The sequence below is a fragment of the Otolemur garnettii genome, unplaced genomic scaffold (assembly GCF_000181295.1).
Source record: "Otolemur garnettii isolate 467f Iridium unplaced genomic scaffold, OtoGar3 scaffold00123, whole genome shotgun sequence".
NCBI classification, from domain to species: Eukaryota; Metazoa; Chordata; class Mammalia; order Primates; family Galagidae; genus Otolemur; species Otolemur garnettii.
The window spans coordinates 1143285-1155914 of NW_003852518.1; the positions used below are offsets into that span (position 1 = coordinate 1143285).

Here is a 12630-nt window from a genome sequence, read left to right on the forward strand (position 1 = left end):
CACCCCACACAACGCACAAATACACACCCCACACAATGCACATATACAGACACCACACAATGCACATATACAGACACCACACAATGCATATGTACACACCCCACACAATGCACATACACACCCCACACAGTGCACATATACAGACACCACACAATGCACATATACATACCCCACACAATCCACATACACACCCCACACAATGCACATATACACCCCACACAATGCACATATATACACCCCACACAATGCACATATATATACACCCCACACAATGCACATACACACACCACACACAATCCACATATACACACCCCACACAATGCACATACACGCACCCCACAGAATCCACACTCATGTACCCCACACAATGCACATATACACACTACACGATGCACATATACACACACCACACACAATGCACATGTACACACACTACACAGTGCACGTGTACGCACACCACACAATGCGCATACATGCGCCCCACACAATCCACATACACATACCCCAAACAATGCACATATACACACCACACAATGCACATATACACACACCACATACATACACATATACAAATGAACCCACCACACACCTACGTGTACACACACATAAACACACAACATATACATACATATATACGCACACTGCACACACCACATATGCACACACACCACCTGCATACATGCACAAACATACCTCATACAAAATAGTGTGTGATTATAGCACAAGATCACTTACTTTAGTTTACCAAAACTATCATGAAATTCTGTGAAGATCCCAAACATTTTGCTCTATCCAACACAGTAGAGGTAATAAAAAACCTACCCAAAAAGCACTCTGGGAGGCCAAGGTGGGTTGGTCACCTGAGCTCAGGAGTTCAAGACTAGTCTGAGCAAAAGCAAGAACCTTGTCTCTAAAAAATACCTGGGTGTTGTGGTGGGCACCTGTAGTCCCAGCTGCTCAGGAGGAAGAGACAAGAGAATCACTTGAACCCAGGAGTTTGAGGTTGCTGTGAGCTATGATGCCACGGCACTCTACCAAGGGTGACAGAGTAAGACCCTGTCTCAAAAAATGAAAAAAAAGAAAAACAATGAACCAGCTTCATAATAGCTCTCTCATCAAACATGGAAGCACTTATAAAGTGGGCAAGTCATTTTTGTAATGCTGTATATTGTAATATGTTTTAGGGAATTTGGGAAAAGCGAAGTCTTTCTACCCAGCTTCACCTTGGATTGGACAAGCTCATGGTGGCTACACCTGCTGTCTTCATGAGGCATTCCAAGACAGAGACAGTAAATTGCAAGATGAATAATACAGAACTTTAAAAACTTTGCCCCATCAAAACTGCTGCACAATAACTGAACTATGAAGAGGGGCAAGGAACTACAAAAGCAAGAATCCAAATGACATGTATCTAGTTACTCCTCAAAGAAGAGGGGGAAGAACCCCAAACCAATGACCCTCCTGCTTAAGTTGGGCAGACAGTTCTCTTGAGACTTTTCACAGCCAACCTGCTTGAGCTAAGCAGCAAGCCATGCTCAGATGCTGCTAGATAACCCCAGCTAAAGTGGGGTTTATCGCTCAGAAGAGATGCATTTCACAGATAAAAACAACTTCCTCTAGCTGCTGATTAGATAAGCAGGCTTGCATCCGTACTCAGCCTGCTGCCCAATCTCCAATTAGACCAGGCGGCTGCTTTCTCTTTCCATCCTGAGGCACCATTTCCAGCATTGCTTCTTCCCTCCCAGGCTGCGGAGCGGGGTTACCACCATTTCTCTACCTACCAGCACTGTCCTGATCTCCTGCCCAAACTTCTAAAATGAGGGGCTCATATGGCACCAGAGTAGTCAATTAAATATACAGTCATCCTCTTATAATTCCCATTTCAGTCCTTGAATTCATGGCTAGGTAAGGAATTTTTACTTTAATTGTTTTAAAGAAAAAATTATGTTTTAACACATCTTAATCATTTTTCCTGAATTTTAGGGGAGGTTTTTTCTTTCCCTTGCTAATTGAGTTAGAGTGAGTCAAATCCTGGTCAAACTACTCAATGTGAAGAACTAAAGTTGTACTGATTCAGTTTCAATCTCTCAGAGCCTCTGACCACTAAGTTGTGAGCAGCTTCAGTCCTGAAATAAACAGCAATGAAGCTACAGCCGTCTCCTCACAACTCTGGGAGTGGGCTGCTGCAAGGAGGAGCCAAACCAGAGAAGCACATTCTAGAATGTCATGGGGCATGTGTAAGCACATGCTCTCTGCCCATATTCCAACCCTGCCTAGGGTTGTCCGATGAGCAACGCAGGTGGCCAGGCCACTTACTAAGCCCTGTTCAACCCTAATTCTTTGGCCTTCTGCTGGTTCAACCACCCCCTCTATTGTCACAAAAGTCATGGTTCTGATTCAGTCCTGTGGCATTACTAGGCCTCAGCCCTGGGTTTTCCTTTGATTCCACTCGTAAACCCTGAATTCGCCTGTCCTCTTTCTCGGGGTGGCCATTCCACTTTGTAGTCTGGAATCCTCCTTCTCTATCCTCGGTCTTTCCTTTCTTCCATCAAACTTCCTTCCCCCCTTGCAGGGTTGGTTTGGGTGCAGTGGCGGGCGGGGGGTGTCTTCCTTATTCATGGCCAGTCGTGTGTCTGGAACCAGTCAACCCACAGCCAGCTCCCAACCTCCACACCTGGGTGCTCTCACTAGAATCCCAGTGACCGAGCATCCTTGGTCAATTCTAGGACTCCTTCCAGGAGCATGCAAGTCAGGAACTAGCAAAAACTCAAGGTGTGAAGAAGGAAGAAGAAATGGAATCATAATTGGATAGAGAAAGAAAATAACTAAGGTTTTAGTTTTCTTGTATAAAATGCCTACCTGCTCTCTGGATCTCAATCCTGACATAATTTCTAAGTGAAAGACTTTTAAGAACACATCTCAAGAGTTTTCAGAGTAAGTCTCAAACTCTTTTTACTCTTCTACTACGGCTGACTGAGTAAATTTGGGGTTGCTGTAAGAGGTCAGTGAGTGCACCCTCAGCTTTAAACAGTTTCACATACAACCACTTCAGAGAGGTGAGAGTTCTCTCGTTTTTAAAGAGACCACTTCAGAAGAACAAGCTAGTGTCTCATTAAACAGACCGTTCCGATGACTAAATCCCTCCTTGCCAAACAGTTCTCCTTTGAGTCTACCTAAATTCTCCAAGCTGCACTTGAAATCCTTTGTTTCCTCTGTGGAAGAAGATGGAGGCCACAGAAAGGCTCTGGATCATTCCGACTTCTGTTGCCTTTCCCCACATTTGTATGGAGACATGTGACGAGTATTCCCTCAACTCCAGACGCAGCAATGAGAGGTGAAACCATCCTTCTTTCCTTCTGGGAGTGACCCACTCATCAGGGTCATCTCCGGTCCCATCATAGCAGAGTGATTTCTCCTATTTCCTGTCAATTTGTTTATTACTATAGTCTGTTCTCCTTGTCCAGATTACCTTGGTCTAAAACCCAGTGATGCATACTGGTAATAAGGGCTCATGCCTTTCCAAAAGTGTTTCTTGCCTCTTTCTAAACTAGACACTCCTGCAATTTACTATGACATAGTATTTCCCCACATTTATCCATCTTCTTTTTGAGATTTCAACAGTACCGACTCAGCACGCGTGACGAGAGCTTGGGCCTGCAAGCAGCCAGCCCCTCACTCCTTCCTTTGGTCTTACCCGACTCTAATTCCTCCTTTCCCTCTGGCTTTGTTTCATGTGCCTATTCTATGGATCAATGTTTTTTATCTAGTGAATTCCTCTCCTACTCTTGGTGCTACAATGTCATTTATTCTTTCTTTTTTTCTCGATTGAACCTACAACAGGATCCTCACCCTCTTTGTAAATGCTAATAATTTCTTTTTTGCAGAGTTGCATTCGGTTTTATTTCCCCTGCTATTTTTCTGTCATTTTTTCTTCGCCATTCTGTCTTCAGCGAAGTCTACCCCCAAGGCCATTCTGTGACATGTGCTCACTTGCTATTGCCACCATAAAATGAGGAAACTGAGGCTCAGAGAGGCAGAGCCACAAGGCCAGGGACAAGGGGACCTGGATCTGTCCCTTCTGAGATGCATTTTTGTCACTTTGCCAGGCCTTTGCCACAGGCCCTCTTTGCCCCGGTGAGCACCCCGCCCTTTGACAGCCCTACTTCCTCCTGCCTGCCCGGCTCGCTCTGTCCCAGGGAGGGGCTTCTTCTCACTTCCTGCTGCCTATCCTTTACACTCCTTTGCTCTTGTGACTTATTCCTGGGGAATACTTCGATAAAGTATGGCATCAAATTTATTTCCTTTAATCTACAAATTCCCCTTAGCTTTTATATTGAAACACTAAGCCATCTACAGACTTCATTTATTTAATGCCACCCATACATTACAATTCATAACAGCCTATGGCCACATGCCAAAGCTAGCTGATTATTTCAAGAATCATAAAGGATGGCCTTTAAACTTAGTTGCTATGAAGTGCAATTTCTTCCTTTGCTGTCTCCTTCTGTAGTTCTATAGCTCTTCCAAGACTCTCTCTCTCCCTAACTTCCTCTCCTTAATCCTCTCCCCAGGCTGGTGTCCTCCGGGATTTCACACCTCTTGTTTTTGTGGCAGGGACCCCACCTCCTTTGGCCTCCAGTCCCCCCCAGATCACCCAAACCACCTCAGTGTCCCCTCCTCAGCCACATGGCAGCTTCAACTGCTAGTTACAAACTAAGCAAAGAGGTTTTCTGCAGTTCTCAGATTTCACAATTCTGAAATTCATCTTTCCTAAACTTTATCCCAGAAGGAAAAGTAGACTGACAATCATGTCATGAGTGACAAAAGGCAGGGCCCTGGGAAGTGGCAAAGCCGCCCTGGCCTCCAAGGTAACATCTGGGCTGGGCCCACCTGGGACAGAGAGCAGGACTCTAGACCAAGGAAATACAGTTTGAGGAACCAGTAAGCAATACTAGCCAGGGGTTGGATTACCTCTCACTAGGGAAAGCTACCAACACTTAGAAGTTCATAAGGGGCAAGAGTTTCACACTACTTGGACGGCCATTTGTGCTGTTCGTTACTCTCCAGGAATCATCATAACTTTCAGTTCTCAAAAGGATGTCCATAGCCACGGCAGCTCAAAGGCTCTATGGCAGCTGGAGGGATTTCAGGGAGAACCCGCAACTTTCTCCATAATCACCTGAGCCAGCATCCTGACTCTGACATGTGGGCTCTCTGTTCAATCGCACGGTCCTTGCTCCGTGCTCTCAGGCAAGCTGTGAGCTCTTGCAGTAAGTGGAGGAACAGTACCACTAGCACTGGGTGCTTTGGGGGCTGCACAAATGAGGGGACGTCACCTCCACAATGGCTTTTCATGTGACACCTTTGCAAATGTTTATCATACATCATATCATTGACTTCGTGTTTTTATTTGAATTGATTTTTTGATTTATATAAATGTGTTTTGAAAGAAACCTTTGTAGTAGTACAGTATATGGTAAAATCACTATCACTTGCAATAATTAGAAGAAAATTTTAAAAATAAATGCATCAATTAAAACCAAGCATGATCATCTGTGTCTCAACTTTGGGAAACCCTGAAATGACATAGGCAGTTTTCTTGCACACAGCAGAGCAGAGGGGCCACAAGTGTTCCTTCTCCAATCATCTACCTCCCGCAGACGGTGGCCGCTCTCCAGTGGGGCGGAAGAATCCATCAGGGCACTTCTCTGGATTCGTCCCCACCAAACGGCTTAGCCACCTCCCTCATCTATTTGGGCATCAATTGTATTGCTAATTTAAAGAGAAGGACTGTCATATTCGGTCAACTTGGTTTCTAAGACACATGAAGACACACAAAATATGCTTTGCGGCTACTTACAGAAAACTCTCAGTTACTGTGCAGTCTTAGTTACTGCATGTGGATGTCCTATAGACGATGGCTGAGGTGATTTTCACAGCCTGAGAATTTTATGAACATTTTCCCTCGTTGGCTCTGTCACTGATCCATATTTGTCTGTTCTACCTATGTATCCTTCATAGTATTCTTTTGTGCCAGTAAGTGGCTGTCAATACCATAGTTTTTCTCTTTAACAAAATAAATATTCCAAGGAACTGTTGACTCATTAGCGCATGAGAACACAGTACAATGAAAAAGGTCTTTGAGTGAAAACTAGTCTTTGAGTCAGAAATCGAGTTTAATTCTGACTCTGCCATTTGACCTGGGTTAATTCACTGAACTTCTCTGGGCCTCTGTCTTCCAGAAATAAAAGGGGTGGATGGAGTTAGAAATTCCTCAACCTGGTCGGCAGCATGTGTAAGTTAACACCGGAGTCACTACAGCTGGCCCCGCATACACCCTGCCCTGGTGTAAGTGGAGGGACACTTATATACAAGGTACACAAATGTGTGCTGACATAAGAGTTTTTTTTTTTTAAACATTTACAAATTCCCATTTATCCAATTTTCTATTTTCAGTTAAATCTGACATTTAAGAACTAGCGATAAGAGGGATGACATAAAATGGCCAGATGTTGCTCCTTCTAGTCCAAAACTCTAAAGATAAATAGTCCTATTTCCATAACACATGGAACGTGTAACTTTCACTACCTATAATCCATAAAATTTGATATTTCTGCACATGCATGAGGGCCGGGGTGTGACAGAGACGCATCCCCAGGTAGGGTGCTCCTTCACTCGCATGGTTTGACGGGCATGTGGGTCTCACGACCATGCTGGCCTCTAAGTGACCCCCCCTTCCTTCATATAAGAGGACTCCGTCCAGCACGTCTCTGTTCTAGAGTCCTTTAACATAAATGCCAAGGGAAAGCAAAGGACAAAGTGACTCATGTACTTACTTGATACACTGGGAGGTTACACAGAGACAGGGAAGGATGCCAGTTGACCCAACTTACCCATGACTCTCTCACTCTTGGAACTCTGCTGTCCTCCAGAGGTGGTGGAAAGGTCCTCAGGGACAGGCATGGGCTCATCGCCATCATCTGGAGTGTCACTCACGGGAGGACTTTCTTTCCCTAGGAGACAAGTAAGAGCCTGAGTTTCAGGCAGTCACCACCACCACTAGGGGAGTCCAAGGTGCCTGGGCTTCACCTTCGAGGAGGTGGTTACTGAATTAAAGCTTCTCTGTTGGGGTGAACATAAATCTTTCCTCTCATCAGAAAAAAATTGCCCCTCACCCACAATACAAACAGAAAAACACAGCAATGCAAAAGAAAAAAAGTAAATCCCCTGCAATCCCAGAGATTACCACCTTTAAAATGAAATTTATACAGATAACATGTGGTGACGTATTTTATTTTTCAAAATAAACTAGCTTTTGGACATTCTCATGAACACGCTTCCACAATTTCATTAATGATGAGTACATTAGGATTTATTTATAGCCTTTTCTTATTTTTCAACCATTTTTTATTATTAAACTACACTGTGATAAATATACTAATAGCTAATCTTTGCACAAATCCTTAATAATCACTAGAGTATAAGTCTTCAGAAGTTTTACGGCTGGGTCAAAAGGCAATTTTTAAGATTCTTCACATGTTTTGTCAAGTTCCCCCCTGTGAGGTTGTTCGATTCTGCTCCTCCCATAATTTTGCCTCACCAGCCTTCACACCAATGGGCTTTGCAAGACACCACACTGAGTATCTCACCCAGAGCTACACATTCTAGGAGCTACTCACTTTATTTGCAAGAGCCAGCAAATGTTTTGCCAGCTTCCTAATTTGACTTAATTTGGTGGGGAGAAGAAGCGTGGAGAGGGACTAGAAGGGAACTCTGTGGAACATGATTCTCTCCCTGCATACAAAGGAACAGTCAAGGCAAATTCTTCTCTGTGAAATAGGAAAATAAATTATAGTCCATATAAATATGAATGTTGCTTATGCTACACACAATAGGATTTACCAAATGAATTACGGCTTTACAGGATAACTGTATTTACTGTGGCTGCATCAGAATCAAGTTTCACCAGCCTCGAGCAATGGGGACACTCACTCCCACTCCCAAGGACCCAAAGCTGAGAAGCCACATCTGGTAGAAAATGTTCTTTTTCCATCAAAACTGAAACTCCTGTAACTTCCACCCTTCCAGACTTAACTTGAACTTGAGTTATGAGGCACCAACCACATGCAAGAAAGAAACAGCTGGTGAGGACTTGAGCCGACTCAAACTGATCCATCATAGAGGTGCAGAACACCAGTTGAGATTAGGATCCTGAAGGGCATCTAACAGGATGGCAGCAAACCAGGACTGGTGTCCGTGACGGAGCCGGCACCACGGCTCAACTGGCAAAATGATGTGCCCAGAGGCAAAAAGACAAGCCCAGCCTTTTGGGAGAGTGTGCAAATAAAAAATCCAATGTTAAAATGCCTAGAAAACATGACTAGGTATGGGGTATAATTTCCTTGTTTGTTTGAATAAACCTCCCACAAGAGTAACACCAACATTTCAGAAGACTAGTAAGACCAGCTAAATCATCGCAGTATATGAAACAACTTTCCCTGGAATATTTAAAATGGAACCTGACAGGCACCAAGGCTATGCTTTGGGGAACAGAACTGCATTCTCTAGGAAACAGACATCACAATTTAATGTTCCAGTTTAGCTGTAAGCACCACAGTTGGCATATTTTGTACACAACTGGTTATATTTGGATAGCCAATACAAAATGAATAGTTAAAGATGGGACAGGATTATAAGAATTTCCCAAGGGCGGTGCCTGTGGCTCAAGGAGTAGGGTGCTGGCCCCATATACCGGAGGTAGCAGGTTCAAACCCAGCCCCAGCCAAAAACTGCAAAAAAAAAAAAAAAAAAAAAAGAATTTCCCAAGAAAAAAACAAAAGCCAGAGAGAAATTGATTGAAAGTGCTCAAGTTATGCTGAAACCTTGGAAATGTGCATTAAGTCAGTACTGGTTTCATTGCCTCAAATTGAAAACTTTAAGAGAACAAGAGGTAACCATCCTTAGTGTTATTTTTCACTTCTTTTGCAAACAGGGATAAACTCTGAATAAGAGAACATAGGAGATACAGGAACCAATCGGCAACTCTTATTTTTGTACAGCGTGACTTCCTAGAGCAACGGTGTTTAAACCTGTAGGACTTCAGGGAGGTGGTCAGAGGAATCCTTCTTTCTTTCTTCCTTCTTCCCTTCCCTTCCTTTCCTTTTTCCTCTCTTCCTCCCTTCATTCTTTCCTTTCCTGCCCCTTTCCCTCCTTTTATTCTTTTCTTTTTGTAAGATTAATAAACTAGTCTTACCTAGAACCCTAACGTGTAGAGTAGGTCTTCCATGTAAAGAAGCATTGTAAGGTGGGGAGGCTGGAAGACCAGGGGCTCAGCCCACTTGCCTTCTTGAAAACCTCCTAAAGTGCCTCCATGGAAAAGCCAGAGGAGCCGGACAAGCTGGCCCAGACTGAACGCCCAGAGGTGTGTGTGGCGTGCATCTGCATCTCCGTGATTGACTAGCTGTCATTATGGGGGTGGGGGGAGCAGAACGCCCAGAGGTGTGGGTGTGCACCGGAGTCTCCGTGATTGACTAGCTGTCATCATCAAGGGGGGGCACATGAGAGGCTGAGAGACTAATTGTTGACTTTTTTTCCTCTTTTGATTGTCCCTGTGATAACTTTGGAGTAAACCATGATGCTCTGGGACCCTTTAGAAATTTTCCAAGGAACACCGGAATGAAGGCAGGGTCACAAACAGGCAGGACTTACTCAATGAAGGAATGGCATGCTTTCTGCTCAGTTCACGTGACAATGCATCCAAGTAACTCTTGTTTTTGTGTTTTTGTTTTTTAATTTAGTTGATCTGTCTATGAGGGAACAAGGTCAGCTACAAATCACTGTGGAAGTTTGTAGTAACAGACGTGCTTCTTAGGAATTACACCTGTCTGGGTCCCGTTCTTCAGTGTCCCTAAGCCTGCACCTCAGTACTTTTATTTTTCTCTAGGTGGGAGAAAAAAAGGAATAATGAGAACAGTAGGGATCATGATTCTAAATACCATAAGTCAGATGGATCAATAGGAATTCACCATGCAGAAGAAACCACACGGGGCGAAGGGAGAATAAAAAACCAGTCTTGGTGTGTTCAGGGGCATCTAGCAAAAAGTCAGAGTGGAAGAAGCAAGTCAGACACGTCCACACGCCCACCAAGGGCCCTGTTTAATTCAAGCTGGTCTTGCCTTAACTCAGTGCTAGTTCTCAAGAGGTCATCTGATTTGCCTAAAAGCCCCAGAGTGTGAGTCTGGTTGCTGAGATGTTCATCATTCCACTCAACACAAGCCTCTGCATCGGAGACCCTCATGTTCCCTGACTGTTGGAGATCTCCCTGATCAAAGTTTACCACTGAATGTAACCCTGTCCAATAGGCGAATATCTTTCTGTGTTGATTTTAAACAAACTCACTCAGTTAACCATTTAAAATATAAAGCCATGCAAAGATTACAAAATTAAAAACATGAATTATCATAGATTTCCATAAGCCAACATACTGTGACTAGCAGTTAGTTGTCTGGGGTACAGTTCTGGCTCGGCCAATTAGTGCTGAGACTGCCGGGAATACATCTTTAAGATTCTTTCCACAAGTGGAAAAAGGAGACTGAAAAATGTGATTTGAGCCCTGCTTATAAGGTTATGGTGAAGATAAAGTAAAAATAATGTGTGTGCATTCTAGCTAAGTAAACTTAGGGTACTATGTATCACACAGTAACCCACCATAGGACAGGCAAGGCAGGATGGCAGGAAACTCTCGAATTTTTCTCTAAAAGCACCTGCAGTGACACCAACACACAGAGACACAGACAGCAAGACATCAAGGATTTACACGGAATCATTTAGAAAATGAAATAAAATTTCACTTATTAGAGAAATGAAAGAAACTTCTTGCTAAATTACAAATACATCAGTTTATATGTAATTTCCCTATTGCCAATGCTTCAAATAAAGCCTTACCTATGAGAAGGGTTTTGGGAAAACTGGATGGAAATTGCATAATTAGCTTATCAACTGAAAGCAAATAATTTTTTAAGTAGATTATAATTCGCTCAACAAAGTTCTTTGATTTCTTCCTCTCCCAAATGCATGAGTTTTTATTACCTACAATTACTCAGGGGGATGTAATTCTTGTGGTAAGTAAAGAATGTAGCACCAATACTGTACAAAGCTGCGGAGAAGCTTGCACTCTGGGGTCCAAGCGGAACTCACACCCCAGAGCCATCCCTGGCTCTCAATGTTATGTCCAGTCAGTGATTTAATTTCTCTGCGTTTCAGCTCCCTGAGAACTGGAGATGATAACTGTACTTTCTTCAGTGGGTCCTTGGAAAGAGAAAACACTCAGGAAAGTTCAAAGTGATTTGCTATTAACAAGAAAAAAATATTCCTATTGACTTGTCAGTTTGTCTAAGAGCCTTCCACACCCAAGAAGGTTAGCATGGCCTCAGGGCACACCTCTGGTTGCCATGGCCCAATAAACGCACCCAATAAAAATGCATGAATAGCATTAAGAAAATATCCAATAGATAATTAGGGGTTGGAGGAAACTGAAGGATCGAGTCCTGGCTCGAGTCCTTGTGCTACAGATAATAACGACAGTGGTCCAGGAGGCATCGGCTCTCTCAGGGCCCACCGTGGGGGCAGAGAGGCCATGGTCATGCAGGCCTCACCCACATCCCTCACTCTTTCTTTCAGAATCAAACCAAAAAATTAATGCATATGAATAACAAGTCTTTTGGAAAAACTGACAAAAAACAAAGAAAAAATAAATAAAGCTTCATCCCAAGAATTAGTGACATGTGCCCTAAAGGGAAAGGTGGTTTGTGTTGGACGGCCTCCCTCCTCTTCCTAACACCATTTCCTTCCCGCGATTCAAGCCAGTAAACTCTGAGAGAGCGGCTGCCGCCTGTAGGGCTCTGTACGTACAGCACAGTTCACATCTAGGATGAACCCCAAGGGGCTTAAAAAAGGCAGATACTAAGTATTTCTTTGATTTTTGAGTGAGCATTTCACATATATTTAGTTGAATCCTATGAAGGTGCTGATTTTTGAACATTTTATGGGAAAAAAGGATGATGTGGTCATATATTCCTCAGATTTCTTATCAAGAATGTCAATTCCTATTTAAGTTTACATTCTTACAATCTAACTAACTACTGCTTCACTCTACTTTTAGAAATGAAGAAACCGGTATTTCTGTTAAATGGAGAAGCAGCACTGGGATTCCAAGAAGCAGAAAAGGCATTATTTACATTTTCACAACAGAGAAGCACCTCTTTAAATGCTCTCATCACTGGGGAGACCACTCAAAGTTGAACATAAATCCAAAGTACTATTAGTACTTTAAAAATAGAAAGTTCTTTGCCTGGTGTATACAAACTAAATTTCAGACTAAATTTTTCCAAACAAACAAAAACCAGTTTCCTTTTCCAAGCAGTCTGGAAGTAACAAGCCCTTTCTTCTTATCCTTCCCTTAGCTGTGGTCTCCATTAAATAGCAGAATCCAGAACAAATGAAGTAGTTAGTATAATGGTCAGGACAAGGAAACTATCACAGGAAAACGAGGCTTTATTGCAGGCTCTGTCAGTTTTGTTACTGAGATAGGAGATGGGAATACTGACTGGCTGTTCCTTACAGAAAACATTC

The 12630-nt window shown here is 43.1% G+C and overlaps 1 protein-coding gene across 3 annotated transcripts in view; it reads right to left on the bottom strand.

Moving 5' to 3' along the window:
* Positions 1–12630, bottom strand: part of IKZF1 (IKAROS family zinc finger 1) — a 100019-nt gene that overhangs the window by 71065 nt on the left and 16324 nt on the right. For all 3 annotated transcript variants that reach the window (XM_023517889.1, XM_003797740.3, XM_023517888.1), the window contains exon 3: positions 6894–7013. In XM_023517889.1, the coding sequence (XP_023373657.1) occupies positions 6894–7013 (120 nt within the window). The remainder of the gene's footprint in view (positions 1–6893; positions 7014–12630) is intronic.